Genomic DNA, 24,561 nt, shown 5'->3' with positions numbered 1-24,561 from the left:
AAGCCTTTAGTAATTAAACTTCAAATAGTTGGGTATTAGTAAAGTTGAGATAATAGTTTTTATCTTTTGCTCAGAGTTATTAGTGTGCCCTCTACTTAGTGAGTCTTTTTTAGTATGTTTTTGTTTTGGTTTTGTTTCTCGATTTTTCTTCAGACTTCATCTCTTATTTTTGAGTTTTATCAATTTTATAATCAGATTTTCATTGAGTTTATTCCAGATATAGTCAAACCAATAATTTGCAAGCAACGCAAAAAATGGCGGAAAAACAACCTTAGCAACCATCACTTTGCGAGGTAGTTTTTCTGCCATTCAAACCATCTTTATTCAAGCATCTTGACATTTGCTTAAATAATTCCGCAATTAACATAGCAGTTTTGCAAGAAAATTTGAGTAATAATATATTGTCTTATTAAAATAATATATTCTCTTCAGAAATTAGGAGAAAATATATGTTATGTTGGTGTGATATATAAGTTAAAATTTGAGGTAATCAAATTTTTATTTTCTAAGAGACTTAGTACAAATAGATTTTTTAAGATTCTGGTATATATACTTCTTAAATATATTCTTTTTATATAATATAGACGTGTAGAAAAAAAAAGCCTTATATGAATTTAAAAAAAAAACAAATCTTTTTTACATTTTTTTGTAAATAGAACCAATAGAAAAGTATTAAATGCAGTATTTTTTATATATCAGGTTTATTGCTGTAAAATATATTTAAATTTATTAAATATAGCGCAAGTATAAAAATGAAAATAAAGTATCAAGAAATCATATAGTATTATTTTTATCATACAAAAGGAATATATATAGTTTTTATAAATTATTTATAAATATTCATTTTAAATAGATTAGCTTAAAATATCTTCAATTTCAAAATCGAACACAGTTTCTTTACTTTCACTCAATTCAGGTGAATTTTTAACTTGAAAATTTGCATAACTTGAAAACTTGAATAACTTGATAACTTTATATCAGACACTTAATTTCTACTATAAAAATCAATTAGCAGTCTGTTGATTATAAATTATTCGATTATTAATAAGTAGTTATCGAAATTATTAAATAAACTGCCACCTTTTTCAAAAAAAAACAACAGAAAGTTAACGCGGAAGTATACAGGGAAATATGCACTACTTTAAACAACTTTAAAGTATGACAAAATAGTTTATCAATCAATTAATATACAAAAAGAAATTGTCTTTATTATCTAACAGTTCTTATACTATAAGTTTACAAAATTTCCAAAGAATTCTGAAAACCTGAACTGTTAAGTTAAGTTCTTTTGCAACACATGTATATTTTGCCTGCTTTTTAACATTATAATTATTTATCGTTTAACATAACACTGAATAATGCGGAACAGTTATAACTGTTTGGAATAACTTGTTCGATTTTTATTTTTTATCTTTATATCAGAATAATCAAAAATTATTTTTTTAACTAATAAAACAAACAGTTTTACAAAATTACATCATTTGAGAAGTTTTAAAAAGAATAACTAAATAAAAACATTAAAATATTTAACTTTACTTTTACCAAAAAATTGTATTTTGCAGAGGCTTTATTTTGCCAGTGTAAACTTATTTGCATGGGTGTAGAGGCAAGCGCGGGATATAGCCCGCCATTCCTGCCGAAGCCTATATATATATATATATATATATATATATATATATATATATATAAACAAACCTGGAATCCATGACTCCTTGTCGCCATAATACATAAGCATTCCAGTTTCAAAGTTTGATTGTATCTCTAACTTAAAATCTCAATTTTTCCCCAAATGTTGTCCAGAAACCTCTTTACATTTTTGGAGTTTCTGAATACCATAAATCTGGAAGATGTAATGATTTTGTGACTCAAATCCGGAATCCTTTTTAGGACAACGCATCCCTTATGTGTATATTAACCACAAGTAGCCACCTCATCTGTAGTGGCCTTCTCTGCTTTGGGGAGGTAAATTACACCAAAAAAAATTTCGTTAAGAAAATTCAGTAAATTAACAATGCACTAGCCCACAAATATTTGCTGCATTGTTTTGTTTTTTTACATGAAAAACTTTTTGAAAAAAAAAATTTTTTTTAAATAAAAAGCAATTAGTTTTCTCGCTTTCCTGAAAAACAAATTTAAAAATTGTCCGTGTTTCTAGCGCATAAAGTATTTCATTTATATACTGAAAACTTTTATATACTGACTGAAAACAGTTGCGAAAATATTGTATATCAAAAAAAAAGTTTATTTTTGTTATATTCTCATCTACTTTTTTCCTCGACTTGTATCTATTTAAGTAGTGGAAAATAACAAACGCCTCGACTTGTATCAATTTAAGTAGTGGAAAATAACAAACGCCTAAAAAATAAGAAAACAAAAAGAGTGAAATATTTAGGTATTTTTTTGACAACAATTTTCTTTTTTTATTATTAAATTTTTTTTTGCGAATTCTTAAAATGCTTACTAAATAAAAACGTGATCAAGTTGTCTAAAAAAATTACTTTAATCGTGGACATACCAGGTGTGCAACCGCACGCGCTTCCTGGGAAGGTATGATATATATATACATATATATATATTCCTATAGTTTGACATCTAAACTTACCATTTGTGGTAAAAAGTAACTCTTAACTACTTTTTGTGTATGTACTCTCGAGTCCTTAATACAAGGAGGGGTGGGAATAAAAGGGGGGTCAGAGATTTAGTATAGATCTAAAAAACAGGGGGGGGGGTTAATAAAAGGAGGGGGGATTTTTTTATGTTACAATATATGTATTTTTTATAAAAAACATCAGTTTGTAAATCGCTTTTTCTAACAGTTGTTTTATGTATTTATATATTAACAGTTATTTCAATAAGATTTAATATGTTGATATAAGTTTATTACTATGGTGCGAAGTAAATTAAAAGCATTTTTGATAAATCAAAATTTACTTGGTTAGTGATTTTTAAAGCCTGTTTACACTAAAAAATATTAATTTTATCAGTGACTGAAATAATTATTTTCTAATTTTTATCGTGGATTTGCACTGATTTTTTTTTTTTTTTTTAGATAACAAGTAAAAATTAATAAACGGGGTGGTCTTTATAAGCTTGGGGTGGGTGGGAAAATTTTCCAAAAATTAATAAACGCCCCCCCCCCCCTTTTTTTTTTTTTTTTTTTTTTTTTTTTTAAGGGACTCGAGAGTGTTCATATGTGTATATATATATCGTGGACAGCAAAAATATTTTTATTTTCTCAAAGAATGTTTATAGTAGGTTAATAGTCACATTGTTTTGACTCATTCTTTAGAATAAAAACTAAAGTTTTTTGAAATTTTGATTTCATAATGAGCTGAAGTATATGAAGAAATTTTATTTTCAGGGATACTGCAGGGCAAGAGAGATTTCGAACATTGACAAATGCTTATTACCGAGGAGCTATGGTAAAAAAAATTTTTATTTGAAAACTTTATTTATTTACATAATTTTATTTTATTTTTTTTATGAAGGGGATTATGTTAGTTTATGATGTCACTTGTGATGCAAGCTTCAACAACATCAGTAACTGGGTACAGTGTATTGAAGAGGTAAAAAAAAAATACAGCACATTATTTTATATTTTTCTACTTAAAAAAACATTTATTCTGTAATTTCTTTTATTTTTTTTATATATAATTTATTATCATAGATTTTACACACATAAATACATGCAAACATGCATACATACATACATACATACATACATACATACATACATACATACATACATACATACATACATACATACATACGTACATACATACATACATCAGAGCTGGGCATCGCTACCAAATATTTTAAAGCACTTCATATAACCTTCATATCTTCGGCACCCAGAAATTGACACCATTCTTTTGCCACTTTATCAAACTTTAAAATTCGCTAAATGTCTGCTACCAAAATAATTTTATTTTTTTAAAAAAAAGCATTGAGTTTTTGATATCCATAATTTATGACATAAACTGATATTATTGTTTTACATTTTTTTTAGTGTTTTGCACTAACATTAAATTTTTTTTTTTTTTGTTAGTGTTGCTAATTTTGTAGGAGTAAATTGTCATCCGTCGGGTAAGTCTTGTTGGATTCTGCCACAATATCTAATTTTTTGTTAATTACATGCAAAAAGTACCTAATCATGCATCTTTTTACTCTAACCATTGCATATGAATCTGAAAAAGAATGCAAACACTAATTTGACACTATCTAGGTATTCTTACTAGCCAGAAAGTTCATAGTCTGAGCTGCACAACGACAAAGCTTTTGTAGAATGATATCATCATTGCAATTTACTAAAAATTCCTTCAACAAGATTAGTGTAGAGTTGACTAGCTCAGGATCCACCAACTCTCTGTTTTTCTACTCGACTAATCTAAACTGGTTGAACGTAAAAACACAGTTTGAACCATTGTTTGTAGTTATTGCATGAACCTGAGGATTAAAAAGCCTATGTAAAATACAGAATTTCAATCAAGTTCATAATAAAATTTTGATGCAGGTCAAACATGAGGTCTGTTAAGAGCTTCCCAGTTTGGGCTTTTTTTAACATCTTGACACTTGACTCATTGAAATTGTTTTTGAGAATAAAAACTACAACTTTGTTAATAATTTGAAAAACTGAAAGCAAGAGAATGAGCATTATTTTACATTTAAAAAATTTCAAATCTAAAGAACTAAATCTAAAGAACATTGAACACATTGCATTGTTTATAATTTGTCACTATAAGAAAATTGCAAATGTGTTCTGCAATTGTATTTTCAAAATTTGCTGCTCAACTTTAAATAAAGATTACTTCAATAAGATGATTAAAGGATGTGTAATGTAAATAATATATTAGGCTAGTTGCAGACATTTTATGTAAAGCAGTAATGCTGCTTCTTCAAAGTTTCAAATTGTACACATCTGAGATTATTTTAATATCTCTAAAAAAAATATTTTTTGAAAGGTTCATTTTCTTATTAGTTTATTTTCAGTAAATAAAAAAAAATTAAACAATTTCATATTATAAGTTAAATGGTAGAGGAGAAGTGCTTTAGTAATTTTTTTTTGGTAGCAACCTCAGTCTGCTACCAAATTTTTTTAGTGAAAGCCCTTTTGCAACTCTGCTACCAATCAGAAAGTCTGCTTATTGTGGAGTTGCAGAGTAGTGGATTGAGTTGCGCTACCGCCCAGCTCTGACATACATGATTACACAGGCTAACTACACAGGCTAACTAAAAAATGACATACATGTCATTTTTTAGTTAGCCTGTGCAATTTAAAAATTTTATGATATTTAAATTAAGATAAAAATAGCAAAAAGAATGCTTTGAATAAACACGAGATAAAATAATTTTAAAAAAACTGGTAAAAAACGCCATTTTTCATGAGATATTAAAAGTTTGTTAGTTAAAGATAATATAGAGTATAAATATAAAAAGTATTATATTGTTTTCATTGAATTTTTAAGAATGCATCAGATAATGTTGTTTGTATGCTGGTTGGAAACAAAGCAGATGTGGATGAAAACCTTCGTTGCGTTACTAAAAAGCAAGGGGAGGAGGTAGTTATTTTAAACAACAATTAAAATTAGTTTGTTATTTTTTCAATTTCTTTAAATTGTTATGAAATTTGATATATATTTTTTAAATTTTAATTCTTAGAGAGCAGCACTATATGCAAATATGGATTTTTTTGAAGTTAGTGCAAAAACTGGACTTAACATTAAAGAGGTTTTTTTAATATAATTATTAATAGTATTTAAGTATTAAATTTTTTTTTTTAATAATTAGTGCATGTGTATACACAAAGCTTATTCTAGATTTTTATAACTTAATGCTAGGGTTTTTTATATTAAAATTTAGCGTAAATGGATTTTAAAATTGTTTTTTGTTATTTATGTTTGTATTGGTAAAGTTGTTGAAAAGTAAAATCTGTAAAACTAGTTCAAGTTAAATGACCATGCTAAAATTTGTAAAATATTTTAAATTTAAAATAAAGTACAAATGGGTCAAAGAGCATCAAATGTCATCAAACTATCAGGCTTCAAAAGAAAAAAATCTTGGGATAAAAATTTTTTGTTGAAGTAAATAAGGTCCCATTATTGCATACTGTGTGCATTTTATTTCATAAAAATAGTAAAACGTCTAAGTATTGCACCCATAAAAATAAGTCTGGGAGTCACAATTAGCATTTTTAACCAGTGGCGCGCTCACTCCAAAAAACCCAAGCAGGGCTTTTCTAAAAAGTCCTATTTATGCAGGATTTTACTGAATATGCTTGATTTGCAAGCCCATAAATGTATAAACAATATGTAACTTAGTAAACTAAGTTACATGTCGTAAGGTACTTAGTAACTAACCTAAGTTACATGTTACTTACATTTTATAGTATCTATTAGGCTGGCGTAGATGTATTTATAATACATTGTTTCCAGTGTAGGATGTTAAATGCTGGATCTACTTGACTCAATACATTGGTTTTACTTGTGTCTCTGTTTTTATGACTAGGCAACTTATTCTATTATTTCCTAATGGGGGTACAGCTCTAAAACTCAGTTTTATGGTTCTGAGGACGACTGGTAGTCAGGTTTCCCAAACTCTGTGGTAGCTCTCAGAGAGGCTGATTCCATCAACAGCTGTAAAGTATTAGAGTACTAACAGGGCTATATTGCGCGTGGATGGTGTCCCTATTCGTAATTTTGGTGTGCATTATTGAGGCCACATTTGGAGCCCTTTATTACATCTTAGGGTTTATTAATAGTAATGAGGCAATTATAGTAATGAGACTATTAAATAGTGTACTATATACAAAAGTAATGAGACTATTAAATAGTGTACTGAGTTCTATCTGTGCTTTGAGTCTTTTTTACAAATTTAAAATGACTAAAGTACTAAAAACTATAAAACACAAAAAACCATTGTCATCACCAAGTTCTCTAAACCATCATTCACTAATATTTTGTGGTCTAAGTGTTGATGGTTATCTTTTTTTAATTTGTAAGACACCAATATACTTATGCTTGCCCTGGCCATTTACATTGGTAAGAATTTACTCATTTGTCAGGAAACTAGATTTAAATCCACTGACTATTCTTTTATTTGCTTTCGTTTACCACTTTATTCAATTACCTATCTCTTTGTTTCATATCTCTCTCCTTCACCTCAAGATTGCATTCTTTTTGATGTTATTTCTGTTCAAATTGACCGAGTCCTCTCTCTGTTGGTGATTTGTGCTCATCACTCTGAATGGTTTGGCTTTAATGTCAGTGACTCTGCAGCCTTTGAGGCCCACAGCTTTTGCCTTTCTCAATCTGTAACTCAAATAGTCAACTTTCCAATTCGCTTTCCAGACAATCAAAATCATTTACCTTCTCTACTCAACTTATGTCTTGTTTCTGATCCTTGTCAGTGCTCAGTTTCTCCACATTCACCCTTAGGTGCTTCTGATCACGGTTTGATCACTCTAAAACTATTATCTTGCTCTATTTCATCATCGGAATCCCCATATCATTGTGGCTCTTACAACTACCCTAAAGCTGACTGGGACTCTTTACGTGATTTTCTTCTTTATTGTCCTTACGTAGAAATCTTTCGTCTTTCTGCTGACATATGTGTTTTTTACATATGTTCTTGGATTCAGGCTGGCATGAAATCTTTTATTCCCTCTCCACGATTTCAAGTCAACCCTCTTCTCCACGGCTTTCCTCACATTGTGCTGCTGCAATTTCCAATCAAAACCATTACTTCCATCTACCAGCAAAACAATTCTCCAATAAACAGGGGTCTCTTTACTATTGCTAGAAACCATTGTAAAAAGGTTTTGTCTAACGCCAAAGCCGGCTATTCTCAGGTCATGAAGTCTCGTATTTCATCTCAAAAACAAGGTTCTTGTGACTTCTGAAGAATCTTTTACAATATCAATAATAAGGGCAAATCTGTTATTCCACCCATCTTGTAGGGTTCAGATTTTGTCACCTCACCTAAAGACAAAGCTGAATTGTTTGCTAAGAACTTTTCATCAACATCATCACTTGGTTGCACTAGTTGTGTTCTACCTGATATAGCCAACAAACAGGTTGATCGATTGCTTAACATTTGTATCACTCCAGCTTCTGTATCTAAAGTGATTTCCTGCTTAGACTCTTCTTATAGCTTGTGGTCCAGATAACATACCTGTTATAGTCTTGCTGAAGTGTTCTCCAGAGCTGTCATCTATACTGTCAAAACTATTTAACAAGTGCTTATCAGAGTCTTGTTTTCCAACATGCTGGAAAGCAGTATCTGTTATCCCTATTTTCAAAAATTCTGGAGAGCGATCTGACTCGTTTATCTACCGTCCCAATAGTCTTCTTCTTACCATAAGCAAAGTTTTTGAATCTTGAATAAACAAACACTCTCTTTTCTTGAATCTAATAACTTACTTTCTGATCATCAATATGGATTTCAATATTCTCATTCTACACCTGATTTGCTAAAGTAATAACCGATAGGTTTTATCGCGCATTAGATAGCAGTGGATAGGTTAAAGCTATCGCTCTTGACATTTCTAAAGCTTTTGATAAATTTTAGCATGTTGGTATTCTCCATAAACTTTCTTCTTACAGTGTATCAGGTAACATCTTTGAGGTTTTTAATTCTTCCTTTTCAATTGTAGTATAAAAGTTGTCCTTGGTGGACAGCACTCTTCTTCATATCCTGTAACTTCAGGGGTTCCTCAAGGTTCAATCCTTGGCCTTATACTCTTTTTAATTAACATCAACAATCTTCCAGATATTCTCACATCTAAGGTGGCATTATTTGCTGATGATGCTACCATTTTTTCTTGGCTTGATAAGAAGCCAACACTCACTCATTGCTTGGCGGGGGCAATTGAGCTTGAAGCGGATCTCACTACTGCTACAGCATGGTTAATAATAGATAAAACCCAATTTTTCAGCCAATCGTTATCGCATTAATTTAGATCTTTCGATATTTATGATTACTAATGTACTTGATGAGTCATCTACCCTTTATCTTCTAAGATGCTCTTTGCAACCAACCTCCAATCACATTGTCATAATGTTGCTTCTCTTTCTCTTTTCTACAAGTATTTTAATGGGCACTGCTCTAAAGAGCTAGTCACAGTGTCACAAAATGCAAATTAATTTGAACTTTCTGTTCTAAGAAAAAACCTTTTGGGGTATGGCAATACTCAAATAGGCATTCACATTGATATTTATCCCAAATCAGACTATTGCGTCCATGAGAGAAAATTTGATTTTCAGTTTTCAATGAAAATTAATATTTTCAAGTTTAATTTCTTTTAATTTGGATTTTAAAAATTGTTTTTAAAGCTGTACTGTGATTTTATATTTGTTCCAAGAATTTACTAAAGAAAAATACAAAAGCTTTTCTAATGAAAAATTTTTTTATTACCCTCCAAACGTAAAGAATTATTTCCGGCTGCATGTGCCTTAACAGCTCAAAATCTCCTTGTTGTTTAAAGCCAGACTGGATTGTTGTTCAAAGCCAGACTAGATTGACTAGACTGGATTGTTAAATCGTAGTGTAAACAAACTTGCATCAACCCTAAATTTCCACAATTCTCTGTTTTCACAGAGAGTTGTGGAAAAAACTTTCGAGCCAAGTTTGATTCACTAGTGAAACATCTTTCTGATTTGTTTGTTACTTCAGACATTTGTGGTACAACAAATTTAAAGTTGGATTGGATGGAAGTGGTGGTTTCTTGAAAGTCTTTCTTGAAATTCCCAACATAGAGACACAGAATGAGTCTCCTCCATCTAATAAGCTTTTTTCTTCATCTTCCACAAAAGACACTGGAGTTAAGAGGCAAACGATAATCACAATCTCAGAAAATCTTCCAGAAAATTATGAAAATGTCAAGCAGGTACTGAACAAATTGGGTCTTGATAGAATAACTTTTGTTTTATCATGTGAAATGAAACTTGCCAACATTGTGTGTGGTCTACAATCTCATTCATGCGTTCACTCATGCACTTGGTGTAATATGGAGTCAAAAAATCTTCACCTGAGTGGCGAACTCAGAACCTTTGGGTCTATTCAAAGTAATCATAAAGCTTTTAAAACTGCTGGAGCCAACTCCACAAGAGCAAAGGACTTCCAAACTGTTATTCATGAACCCATTATCATGATGCCATATGATACTATAGATTTCATTCCACCCATTGAGCTTCACTCACTTCTTTGGGTAGTGAACCACTTATTCAAGAGCCTTAGTCTTATCTAGCCAACAGCAATAGAATAGCCAAAAATAGTAAAGATTCAGTAAAAGCCATTTCATGGAGGGCAATTTGCAGGAAATGACTGCGGAAAGCTTTTGAAAAACATTGACTTGCTTCAACAGTTGGCTGAAAACCATGCTTGCTTCTGTATGCTCTGTAATTTCAATGCAGTAGTTAATGCTTGCTATGGCAATAATCTTGAACATAACTATTCTTTAAAGATTGCTAAGTTCAGATGCTCCCATGTGGATCTCCCAAACACAACTATCACCCCAAAGGCACATGCATTTTTTTTCCATATTGATCAACTTTTTGCTTGCCACAATCGCTCACTTGAGGTATATTCAGAGTAAGCAACTGAATCAATGCATCACAACTTCAGCACCCATTGGCAACACTACAAAAGGTCAAGTGGCCATCCAGACTATCAAACAAAACTGTTGAGCTGCTTGATTGACTATAACACCATGCATGCATTTTAAACACTTGATTGTGAATTGGAATACCTTATTATTTTAAGTTATGATATAAATTTAGAGTTTATTAACTTTTTAATAATGTTTTTATAATCTTTTCAAGTATATTTATTTTTATCTTTTTAAGTTTAATGTTTTTAGAGTAAAAAAGGAAACAAAAAATATCCACTTTTTCTTTTATTATTATTTAAAGTTCATTTTTGCAAACATAAAAAAAGAAATTTTCTTTTAAATTTTTTCATCATAAAAAATATTATGTTAAGAATTATTTATATATTAAAATTTTTTTGTTTTGTTTTCAGTAATCTTAAAAAATAATATTCTATTTTGAATCAATGGATTTAGAGCATTAAAACTTTTTTTTGTTGTAAAACATGGTTTAGAGTATATTATTTTTGTTTTTAGAAAAATTTATTTTCCATATTTAAACCACTTTTTTGCACATAGTCGTAATAGTCTGATTTTGAGGTTTGTATGAAAATCGAATTTTCTTCCACTGACATAATAGTTTGATTTTGGAATCTATGCCAATTGTGACCGTCTGTTTGTGTACTACCATACCCTAAAAAGTTTTTCTCGAGAAAAAGAGTTCAAATTAATTTGCATTTTGTGACACTGTGAGCAGTGGATTTAGAGAGTTTCGTAGATAGTACAAAAGACGTTATAGTGTCTCTTGTGCCATCTGCTAAAATTCATTCTTTTGTTACTTGTCATTCAATTAAATTTCATCTTTTTACTGTGACTGTTCCTAAATGCTCTAAAAATTCTTATTTGTCTTATTTTTTCCCTTGATCATCAGTTTTTTGGAATTCACTTCCTTCATCTTGCTTTCCTGATTCATATAATTTGCAATCTATTAAGTCGTCTGTCAATCGTTATCTTGCTCTACAAACTTCATCTTTTCTCTTCCAGTAACTTCCAACTCTAATAGTGGTTGCTTGCAGCCTTGTTGGAAGTGAAGATGTTTGAAAAAAAAACAAAAAAAATAATGTTAAAACCTGTTTTATTGTGGGATATTAGACTAAGTTTTGTTTTTTTAATAGAAATTTAATCAAAAAAGGTATTACATCAAAAGTGATTTAAAAAAGTGATTTCAAAGCATGAAAATTATTCTAATTAACGAAAGTAAAAAAAAATTCTGATTTGTGCTTTCAAATTTTTTGTAATACAAGATAATTTAAATGGTATTTGCGTTCATATAAAATTTGTATGAATGCAATTACCATTTAAATTATCTAGTCTAACCTTTCTTGTTTTAATTGAAATCTTAGCGTTTTTTGGATAGTTTAACACAAAGAATTTTGTAGTTTTACAAGTTATCAAGCAAGTTTTAATTTTAAATAAAACTTGATATATATTAGGTATAACATCAATAAAGTATTTATGATATCAGGATAATCTATTGCTTAGTTACTTTACATAAAAAAAATTTCTTCAGACAAAAAATATTGTTTTAGCAATTAATTGTCAAGCAAAAAAAAATATCTGTTGCTTTTTCTACATTAGCAAAAACTATCTACTGATTTTTCTATGTTCTCCTAAACATTCAGTCTTTATTTTAAATCTATCATTATTACATTTTTTTAAACAATAATGTTGATAAAACCCAGCTCTTTTCATAACACAATGTAACGTTAATTAGTTTACTTACATTATAAAAAGAGTTTGAAGGGGTTTTCTATAAATTAAGTCATGCAACTTCTAGAAACAAATTGTCATGTTTTACTAAGTCTTCTTCCTTAAAATTGATATTGTTTAATATTACTTTGAAAATCATTATTTGTATGTGTGTACAAATAAATAGTCCATAAAAAAACTATTATTTGTATGCAGTTATTTGTAAGAGAACAAACTTTTGGATTTTGATTTTTTATTTGAGGGTTGTTTTATATTTTTTAAATACAAAACAACTTTTTACTCTTATTGATGCTTATTTATTACTATATAACTATTATTTTATTATTTACATTTTTTTAAATTTCACATAATAATAATTCTTGCGTACATAAATGACAGATATAGCCATGTCACAGTGTAGTTACATACATCAACTTAAATAGGTATGGGGGAAGTGAAGTGCACTTTTTCTTTTCTTTTTTTTTTTTTGTACTCCTATAGTTCGATATAAAGTTGTATAAATTAAAAGTGACTAAACTGACAAACAACCCAACGATATTTTTAATTTTTGATAAATATTTGATTTAATTAACTTTTTTAGCATTAAGTTAGTGTTGCGATGCAGGTTATATTAACATTATGATATTTAATGCTAATATGTATTAACTATTATTGTTATTTAATAATTGTTATATTATTATTTTTATTTAATTGTATTTTTATTAATTATTTGTTTATTGATGATATATCATTAACCTATAAAAGGTTAGCAGCAGAGTAATAAATTGACTAAAATTTAAGTCAATTAAAATAGTCAATTCCAATTTGTGTTAAATTGAAATAGCCGCAGTCAAGTGTGCATCAACTGAGGGTTTAGATTTTAGGGTAGGCACTCTTTTAATAAATAGAAAAGATTTTGATATATGGTTTTCAAGAGAGTGTAGGCTTCTTATCATGACAAAAATAAATGGTAGTATCATCAGCGAACAATGCCACCTTAGATGTAAGAATTCTGGAAGATTGTTAATGTAAATTAAAAAGAGTATAAGGCCAAGGATTGAACCTTGAGGAACCCCTGAAGTTACAGGATATGAAGAAGAGTGCTGTCAGTCAAGGACAACTTTTATACTACAATTGAAAAGGAAGAAGAAGACCAACATCCCAAACTTTATCAAAAGCTTTAGAAATGTCAAGAGCGATAGCTTTAATCAGGTGTAGAACGAGAACATAGAAATCCATATTGATGATCAGAAAGTTATAAGATTCAAGATGAAATATTAAGTGTTTGTTTATTAAAGATTCAAAAGCCTTGTTTATGTTAGGAAGAAGACTAATGGGACGATAGTTAGATGAGTCAGATGGCTCTCCAGAATTTTTGAAAATAGGGATAAGAGATAACGCTCTCTTGTTTTTCAGCATGCTGGAAAACAAGACTCTGATAAGCACTTGTTAAATAGTTTTGATAGTAAAGATGACAATTCTGGAAAACACTTCTGCAAGACTATAACAGGTATGTTGTCTGAACCATAAGCTGTAGAAGAGTTTAAACACTTTAAAATCACTTTAGATACAGAAGCTGGTGTGTTTAGATACAGAAGCTGGAGTGAGACGAATGTCAAGAAATGGATCAACCTATTTGTCAGCTATATCAGGTAGAACGCCACTAGCGGAATCAAGCGGGATCCAAAAGTGCCAAAACAAGTTGTGTTTATTTTAAAGAGAATGATAAAAAAAAATGTTTGGGCAGATTTTTTTAAGTAAAACAAAATAATAAATGCATACCAACAAAAACAAACTTTGTTGTTTTACTCAAAGCTTGCCGTCTCCACAGTAGCAATTCTCTCGGAGTCTTTAAAATATACGCCGCAATCTACAGACTTTATAATTTATTCAAGCGCGTTTAATTCCAAAGAGTTTTAGTAAATGACATCATTGTAGAATTTTTTTTTTGAATCAATATTATTTGTTATTGTTTTATATGTTTTTTAAAATAGCGTTTGTTATCAATCGTATGACTTTCCTATAAATTTTATTGAAAGCTAAACATAAGAATTTTTTTTATAGAGCGCGAGAACCAAATAAAATTAAGATTTTTATATTACACTCTTAAAGAAAAAAAAAATATAAAAGTCTTTGATCACCTTATTATATATTCTGAATCTTTTTTTCTTTTTATATAAATAATGGAAACTTTTTTTAGTTTAATTAAGCCGTTTATTGCTATGGCATTTTTGTTCTCCTATCGAAATAACGTTATTTATTAATAATTATTAATTAAAAATTTTTAATTAATAAATAATTTTGGTAAACGACATCATTTATTGAAGATAATAGCTGAATTCTTTGATTTAAAGTTAGAAAATATTATTAATTATGTCAATTCAGTGGAAATTGATAAATTATGATAATTTGAATAAAAATATTAAGGTAATTTTGTATTTTGCATTTGGATTTTAAAAACTAAATGATTAAAATGTCGGCAATTCCATACCAATTCAAACCTCTTAAAAAAAGACAAAAAAAACCTGTGTGGATAAAAGAAATGAAATAGTTGAAAATCGTATCAGCTATGAAAATTTTAATTTTGATATTGCTAAAACATCAAAGTTAAGCCGTTTAAGTGTTGGCGCTGAACAATGGTGTAATTATGGATATTGTAAAACTAAGTCACTTGAAAAAGAATGTCTTTGTTGCGTTGAAATAAAGGAAATAAATATCGCCTCAGGTATTACAAATTAATTAACATTCTTTAAAATATAAACTGCGCAGTATTAATAATAGTAATAATAACAAACATTAACTTTTTTGTACATAATGGCTATGTAAAGTAAAAAGAGTCTTTTTTTTTTAAAGATCATCAATGCATAACAGCATAAAACAGGCAGGTTTTTATTTATTAAAGCAATAAATAATGTTTTATGGCAATAATTGAAGACAGATGGCAATTAAAATTGTTATTGTGTTGAAGCGCGCGTTAAAAAGTTTTATATTTAATATTTCCTAATTTATATGTCGTATTTGGCAAGTATTTTACATTTCTCTTATCAAAAAACTAGCAAAATTGACAATGAAAGGTTTTTTGTTAAACGATTTCAATTTCAAAATTGACTCGATAATACTGCACTTTTTTTGCAATCTTTGACAGTAATCAGTTTGCCAGATCAGTCAGTTTGTCAGCAAAAACACAGAAGAGTCATGTTTCATTTTATTGATAAAGCAACAGTATGGTAGAAATAATAATTACATCTTCCAGTATGACAGGGCTCAAGCACTCAGAAAATGCTAGTTTAACACTGAAAAGTGTTAAATGATGCTCTAGATTACCAGATCTAAACCCTATCAAAAATATTTGGAGGGATCAATGCTCAAAAAAAGTTTTCATATAAGATGTGCTTAAAACTCAATCAATGCAGAAATTAGTCCTTCTTTACTACAAAGCAATTAAAAACACTTCAAATTTTAGAATGGTAATTTTTTTCAACTTTATTTTCTAAACCTACCCACAATTAAACTTTTATGAAAAACGTTTTTTGATTATGTAATGTTTAATTAACTTTTTAAATTAGTTTTTTTTTCCTTATTTTAATTGCGTAGCTAACTGTTTTTTTCTTTTAGTAAAATGATCAAATGTTTTTTTCTTTCAAAAATAAAAAAATTATTTTCCCAACTTTTTTTTAAATTGAAAAAGAAACAGAAAATATTAATTGAAATTAACCTCAGTTAAACTTTTCAGTGACAGATGCAGTGGGGATGGGGGTATGCTCCAGAATTTATAAAAAATTTTAATATCAAGATTCAAAGTTGAATAGGATTAAAGACATATAAGGAGCCTACAAACTTGCAAATTTCTACTCTGCTGTAACTTCCCATTTTTATATCTAAACATTTGTGCATGGAGTCAAGTTTTTCTGCAATGCTTAATTAGGTGAATAGTGTCCCTTTGATTAAACAATAGAATTTTGAAAATTTCTTTGTGAAATTTTCAAAATTCTATTGTTTTATCTAAAATTGCTGCTGTAATTAAGGGTTAAAATTGTTAATGCCAAATTGTATAAATGTGCATTCATTTTCGTTACTAATTTTAGAAATCCAATTTATAACATCAGAGATTTTTTCTAATAATATGATTTTGTCCAATTTAATTATACTAATGTGCTTTAGCACACTTTTTGAAGTAGTAGTTGTAACTAGTAGTAGTAGTAACTAGTTGTAACTTTTAAAGTAGTAGTTGAAACTAGTAGGCTAGTAACTAGTAACTTACAAGGGAGTTTATTTTGAAAATTTGGCTTATTGTCTTTTAATGTAATAAGCGATTGTGCTTGTGCAACTGATTCAATTCTAGCTACTAATTTAATTATTTTTGCAATGTTTTGGCCTTCTAAATTTTCTATACTTTTTAGGGAATTTTGCATAATTATTAGAAATATTATCGCACAACATTTTATGATGATTACCTAAACCAAGAAGGTTCAAACTTTCCACAAAAAAAAATCTGAATTACTTTCTAAATGCAGGCATGAAAATTAATACATTTTAAAAAATTATAAAAACAAATGACCAAAATAAAGTTATCCTAATTCTAAAGAATTCTTTTTTGCAACTAATTGTGAAATATTGAGTTGAATTGAAAAATATGGAAGAAAGGAAAGGAATATTTAAAACATTTGCCTGGAAAAGTGCAGGAATATATATGTTAACTTGTATCTGTTGAACTTTTTTTGTGTTACAAAAAAAGTCTAACAGATACAAGTTAACATATTTATCTCCCATGACGTTTTTTTGTGTACATGTATTATTTGTTTTATTTATTATATGTCAGGGTTTCCACTCCTCCTTAAAAACCTTAAATATCCTTTAAAAGTCCTTAAATAACCTTTAAAAAAGTTCAAATTTAACTGCTCTCCTTAATTTCTCCTTATTTTCTATCATTATCTTCAAGGAAATTTTATTAAAGTATATAGATTATACTTATCAATAGAGAAGCAAATAGTTACTTCTTTGATGATTTGAAATCCTACACCTATATATATATATATATATATATATATATATATATATATATATATATATATATATATATATATATATATATATATATATATATATATATATATATATATACATATATACATATATATATATATATACATATATGTATATATATATATATATATATATATATATATAGACACACACACACACATATATCAACTTGTTTCTCCGTGCAGCGGCCTTGTTCGACAAGGCTCATGTTTTAGAGTTATAGAGTTGGGAGAGGGTTATAACCACAAGTAGTCTCTTATATGTAGTGGCCTTCTTGGCCTTGGGGAGGTGAATTACTTTAAAAAAAAAATTATATATATATATATATATATATTAGGGTGCATCACAAAACAACAATTTTAAAAAATTGATTTTGTCTGACACCTAATTGTGTTATATATATTAAAAAAACACTGACTTTCAATTTTTTTAAAGGTTTCCCAACACCCTTGAATATTTACCGGTCCCTAATGATTTCAAAAAAAAGGTTTTTCAAAAGTAGATCATGCTGGGTCTCAAATTAAACGAAATTTTATAAAATAATCATCATTTTATTAAAAAAATTTACATTAGATTTTACTGCAATAAATATGACATTTTTTAAGAAAAAATGAAAAAGATGCATTTTTTGTAGTTTTCATAGCAGTGAAATATTAAATGTTTTTTTTTTAAATGATGATTATTTTTGAAATTTTTTTAAAATTTCACTTAATTTTAGACCCAACATGACCTACTTTTGAAAAACCATATATTTTTTTTAAATTTCAGGGACTGGTCAAATATTCAAGGGTGTTGAAGGATCTCTAAAAATATTTCTTATTCTAAAATTTTTGAAAGTCATTGTTTTTAATATATAAAACAAAATTACGTGTCAGACAAAATCAATTTTTTTAAATTGTTGTTTTGTGATGCACCCTAATATATATATATATATATATATATATATATATATATATATATATATAAATATCAATTTATATATAGAGAGAGAGCCCTTTTTTTTTTTTTTTAAAGCACCTGTTTTATTGAAATTATTTTAAAAACTGTTTAGTTTTTCAATATTTTATTAGTGCTAATTAATAAATAAAGTCTTTACTATTTAATTGACATGTTGTTACCTTAAATATTACTTTATATTACTAATTATATATAATTTTAAAACATCTGCTTTATAATTTTCATTTTTTTAATGTTGGGTAAAAGTTGATTTAAGCCTTGGTGCTTTATTTGATGATTTTCTTTTATAATTTTGCTTTTATTTTCATCAGCATTTACTAACTTTAAATTTTTGTTTTTGTTGTTTGAAATATTACTAATAAAAACATAAATAAATCAAATAATAAAAAAAGTTACAGAATGAGTCATAAAAAAATACAGAATGAAACTCCTAAATCACGGTTGACAATCTATGAAAAAACTTGTTACAAATCTATTTTTCTTTGAAACCAAGGACTATCTCATTGTCAAAAAACAATTTGAAAAAAAAGTTAAATATTGCATATTCAGTTTTACATTAAAACGAACCAAGCAAAGTAGTAGCACATAAGGCATTTGGGCCTGCGTGAACTATACAGGAGTTGTATGCTATTGATTATTTGAAGTTGTATGCTATTGATTATTTGAGTTGTATGCTATTGATTATTCAAATTAATTTTGATAGATATATTGAAATTTTAGAATATTGATAATACCTTCTTCCCTCAATCGATATATTTAAAGGAGAAAACAACGATATCAGATATCAACAATATATCAAGTCTTGTAAATTCAATGCCAAAGAGAGTAAATCAATGATTACAATAGAAATGTGGTTCTATAAAATAATAAAATAGTTTTTTTTGCTGTATTTTTTTTCTTAAATTGTTCTTATATATTATTAGAAATATATCCTTAACTTTTAACTTTTAACAATTAAATTAACATGTTTAATTAATTTTAATTTTTTGGTTTAAAAATCATTTTTTATATATATATATTTTTTTTGATTTCCATGTGCAAAGTGGCTGGCCACTTTGTACATGGAAATTAAAGACTTAAGTATAATATTTTTTAATCTAGTGGTGTTACATATATTTTAGGTCAAGTTTTGAAATTTGAAATTAGGCTGTCCTTGTTTTTCTTTTACTAATTTTTAGTTCATATAATACTAAATGAAATGTCATTATTTAATGATTCTCTTTGTAATTAGATGACATTAAAGCTCACATATCAAAATCTAATGCATTAAAAAGAGCTGCCTTTGAAAAACTAGAGTCTCTTGAAAAGCTTAATGTTGAAAAAAAGAAGCTTGTTAAAAAGAAAAATGAACTTTTTTAATAATGTTATATATATATATATATATATATATATATATATATATATATATATATACATATATATATATATATATATATATATATATATATATATATATATATATATATATATATATATATATATATATATATAGTATATTATATTTATAATAGTTTATCTATTTGTATTTATTATTTATTGAAAATAGAACGATTCTGTTTTTAAAGTAATCATTTTCTTCTTAATTCTCCTTATTTTTTCCTTGAAAAAATTGTTTGTTCGTGACCGTGTCCTTATTTTTAGCCTCAGTTTTAATAGTGGTAACTCTGTATGCATATACTTTTTGTATTTATTGTTTTATTAACGGTTGTTATACATTATTTTTTGCATACTTTGTAAGTTTATTAAAAGGTTTTTTGTTTTTTTTTTAATAAATTTTACAGGCATTTACGGCATTAGGGCAGAAAATATATAAATCAAAGTTACCAAAGGTAAGATATATAAATCAAAGTTACAAAAGGTATAATATGCTTTTTAACAAAAAATATAGTTGTTGAAGAATTTAAAATTGTTATAAACCTATTCAAATATTTTTTATGCTTTTAGTTAGCCCAGACATATTTTAGAGGCTTGCACTTCCTATGGCAAAACTAGTTATGTGTGTAATTATTATAATTATGTACACAACAAAAAACGTAGTATAAAATGATGAAAATGTAAACTAATGATATAGCTTTACTAAAAGTCATACATCAAAAAACTCATGTGAATATATATCATATCAAATATAACACATCAATATATAAACTCATGTGTATATCATATCAAGTATAAAACATATCATATCATAGTATATCAATATATAAAACTTACATGTGCTCTACATACAATAATAAAACTCTTACACATAACTATGCAATTTAAGCTAAACAAAAAACATAGTATCATATATCCTTTAAGTCGTCCGTCAATCGTTTAAGTCGTCCGTCAATCGTTCTTGCTCTACAATCTTCATCTTTTCTCTTTCAGTAACTTCCAACTTTAATTAGTGGCTGCTTTCAGCCTTGTTGGAAGTGAAAATGTTTAAAAAATATATATATATATATAAGTCAAAATACTATTGACTCTTGAGAGTTTCTTATTTAATTAAATCTGTTAGTATTACCATGATTCTAGTACTAAAAATACCCCAAGATACAACATATATTTAGATGGGAAAAGTCTTTTATAGTTAATTCTAATTTTCACATTGTTATCAATCTTTTATCATTATCAATCCAAGAGTTTGTAAGGACTTGAAGATTTATTAATATTCATAAAATTCTTATATTAATATTTATTTGTAAATAATTTATCATAATATAATTAAATATCACGATTATTATTTATAATTAAGAATATTTTTTTTGTTAAAACTAATTTCTGTTAGCCTCACACTTGATTACTATTTTTTAAACTTTTTTTTACAATATTAATAACATTTTGTATTAATTGCAGAATCTTCCAAATTCAATCACTCCACAAAAAAAGACTAATTCAACTTGTTGCTGAATCGTTTGTTGTTATAAATCTTTTCTTTTTATGAGTGCTTTTTACAAATATCAGATCATTTGACTTCATCATCAAATTGAAAGTATAGAGTTGTATTTTTACATAATTGAAGTATTTACTATTTTTTATGAATTGAGATTTAATGAGAGTTTCGTTTGAAAATTGTTTCACAACTCATATGAACTCTTTCAAATAGATTTATATTTTACATTGTTAATAATTTGATTGTTTTATTAATAATTTTTTATATTTTAAAAGGTTTTTAAAAAATAAATTTATCTGGTTTTTAAACGAATTATCTAGGAGTTATATAGATAGATTTTTTAAAAAATAATAAAAGACTTTCTGAAATCTTTGAAATGTTTTGCTTTTTTATAACTAGCAGCGCTTATTTATTTATTCGGTTCTTTTAAATGAATTTTTTTTTTTATTTGTATATTATATCTCTGTTGAAAACATTTTGTAAAATATAATTTATTGTTTTTACTAGAATTTTAATTCACAAGATTCACGTAAAATATATATTTATATTTTTTAACTTTTTATTCGTGTATTTTTATGTTTTTAAATAAACAACTTTATATTATTTTGACCCCTGAATGTTTGTCGTCTTTTTGAAGTTATCTAAGTTAATTAAGAAGTTATCAACATTTTACTTTGCAAAAAAAAAAATTTTCTTCTGTTTAATCGGTTGGCCAACTAGTTAAGCAATGCGAAAATTTTATTTACAACATCGTTAATTAAATATTTTGTTGTTGTTTAAAGTTGTACACTTTATGAAGTAAAGAAACGCTATCGATTTATTTTTTGTAAAGGTTGATTTAAAGAGTATTCTGTTCCTCATGTGTTGTATCTAGCTTTATTATTTTTTGAAGAAATTGTTTGAAAAAGCACAAATCCAAGTTTATATTTATTTTTATTTAACATTGTTTTGATAGTCATTAATTGCATTCAAGAATTTTATGAGTGGGTCAGCGTGTGAGATTTTATGAGTGGGTCAGCGTGTGAGAAATGATCCCTATTCTATTCTAACGAAATTCTGTTATTCTATTCTAACAAAATTCTATTCGAAATAAATTAAAGCTTTCTTTACTCTTTTCATACAAAATTATTAAGGTGATTTTTCAAATTCTCAATTTTAAATGCTGGACATATTTTGATGAAAATTTTACATGCTAGACATATTTTGAAATTAGCATATGACTAGCTCTAGAATATCTCAATGATTTTTTGATAATCTGGTATTTAACAAATTTAAGTACGCTTTCCACAAAAATTTTATATCAATAAGTATCCCAAGACATGGACGTAAACAACTTATTTAAACTGAAAGGGAAGAGGGGGCTGTGAAAAAGAGAAAAAACTTGGGCTTTGAAAAAGAGGGTTGCAAGCAATCTGTCTCCTAACAAAACTTCTTATGTAGAGAGCGATTTAGCATGTTTTTAGGGGTTACATAAATTTACTTTAAGGTGTCAAATTCCCTGTATTCGTAGCTGTATTGCTCACATTATTATTCATTTCAAATATAAAAAAGGTTTAAACAACCGGAGCTTCAAACGTTCATATGGTAGATCTGTGTATCTAGGGCCCCATGTTTAGGCACGTTGTACATGGGGTGTAAATTGCTTAAATATTGTAAACACGTATAACAAGTAGGGTCTGGGAAAACCCGGCCTATTTAGACCCGACGAGTCCGAGCCGAGCAAACGAATGTTTATCGGGTCCGGGTATGGACCCGATAATATGCCTTTTTAATTCGCAATTTTAACAATAGCGTGAAAGGATTTTTTCGTTCTCACGCCGATTTTAAAAAATGGATTTGGTACATGTTACGGTAAATAAAACGACTTTTAGCCGGCTTTAACATCTAAGTAAATATATTATTCTATACTTTTATTATGATGTTAAACTACCAAACTTGACAATACTTTTTAAAAATATTGTGTTAGTATTTACAAACATAATTTATAATGAAATGCATGTAAATATACTAGCAAAAATTAACTCAACTAAATTAAAATACGTATAATTGTTTAATACATACCAGAGCAATTATTTTTACTTAAAAATATAAAACTTTAAAAAAACTTATGCACTCAATGAATTGTCCGATAATCTAGAACGAATTCTTGTATTCTAGAATGAATTCTTGTTTGACGATGCAGAAAATGTTCGTTCAGAATTTTGTGGTGTCGGTTTTATCGTCATTAACGCTTGATACAGTTTTTCTAAATATGCAGTTCTTTTTTAAATTTTTGAAAACAGTAAAAACTATTTTTTAATACCAGCAAATTTATCTCTGCAACTTGGCGAAATTGGACATTTTGCACTTTCTAATACTTTTCCAGTGTTAATGCTTGTGCGTTTTTTGTAGTATTTTCGTTATTTTCAATTGAATGTTCCTGTTGACAGTGTGTGATTTGCTGTTCTTCATCCCCATCAAATAATCTTTTTAGTAAATCTGTTGTAAATGTTTGTATTTTAATTTGAAAGCGTACCACCATATATAAGAGAATCCAATAGCTCTTCTAACTCTTGGTTTTTACGGCTATTTATTCGAGTTTTCATTGTCATTAATAGCTCTCTACTTACATTACCATTGGATTCTTTTAATTTTCTTAATATAAAATCAATTGCTAATTGGAGCATTTATCAATCTCTACAAGGCATTCGATACTGTTGATCACGGAATTTTACTTTTGAAGTTAAAGCATTACGGCATTAAAAGCCTAATACATAAGTGGGTTAAAAGTAATCTTTTTAAAAGAAAACAGTTTGTTGTTCTGGAGGAGTCAGGAGCTCTTGATATTGTTTACGGAGTCCCACAGGGATCAATCTTGGGACCTTTATTATTTTTAATATATGTTAATGATATGAATAAAGCTTCTCCTAAAATATCGTCAATTATGTATGCAGACGGTACAAACTTATTCTACAACAATTCTGATGTAAAAATATTGTTCGGAACAATGAATGCTGAACTAGAAAGCTTCAACCAATGGTTTATAGCAATAAGTTATCATTAAATTGTGAAAAAATAACTTTTACTCTCCTCCATAAAATAAGACAATCGACTAATCTTCCGTTAAAGTTACCAAAACTGTCAATCATAAAAATGAAATAAATCGAGTAAATCATCCTACAGTTCGGCTATTAAATCCGCCAAAAACGAAGTATGAAGAATTTCTAACGCTATTCTATCAAAAATAAATAGTTATCTTAGAAAAAAAGTTTGCATCAATCAATCGATAGAACATTATAGATTGATTTCAATTACGGTTCCGGAAAAATTAGTTTGGACTTAAAGAAATTTTTGGAAATCACTTCAAAGTTTTCAACTA

General features: G+C 27.6%; 1 protein-coding gene across 2 annotated transcripts in view; it reads left to right on the top strand.

Annotated features, from left to right (window-relative positions):
* Positions 1 to 21,812, top strand: part of LOC136084558 (uncharacterized) — a 48,416-nt gene extending 26,604 nt beyond the window's left edge. Inside the window, exons 3-8 of one of the 2 annotated variants that reach the window (XM_065804722.1) lie at positions 3,362 to 3,422; positions 3,489 to 3,566; positions 5,466 to 5,558; positions 5,659 to 5,727; positions 20,113 to 20,160; positions 21,167 to 21,812. In XM_065804722.1, the coding sequence (XP_065660794.1) occupies positions 3,362 to 3,422; positions 3,489 to 3,566; positions 5,466 to 5,558; positions 5,659 to 5,727; positions 20,113 to 20,160; positions 21,167 to 21,220 (403 nt within the window). In that variant the 3' untranslated portion in view covers positions 21,221 to 21,812. The remainder of the gene's footprint in view (positions 1 to 3,361; positions 3,423 to 3,488; positions 3,567 to 5,465; positions 5,559 to 5,658; positions 5,728 to 20,112; positions 20,161 to 21,166) is intronic. The other variant, XM_065804723.1, reaches the window with a different exon arrangement.
* The last annotated feature ends 2,749 nt before the right edge of the window (positions 21,813 to 24,561 follow it).

This window comes from Hydra vulgaris, chromosome 09, assembly GCF_038396675.1.
Source record: "Hydra vulgaris chromosome 09, alternate assembly HydraT2T_AEP".
Taxonomy (NCBI): Eukaryota; Metazoa; Cnidaria; class Hydrozoa; order Anthoathecata; family Hydridae; genus Hydra; species Hydra vulgaris.
Note: the sequence above shows the minus strand (reverse complement) of the source record. Positions and strands in the feature narration are given on the sequence as shown.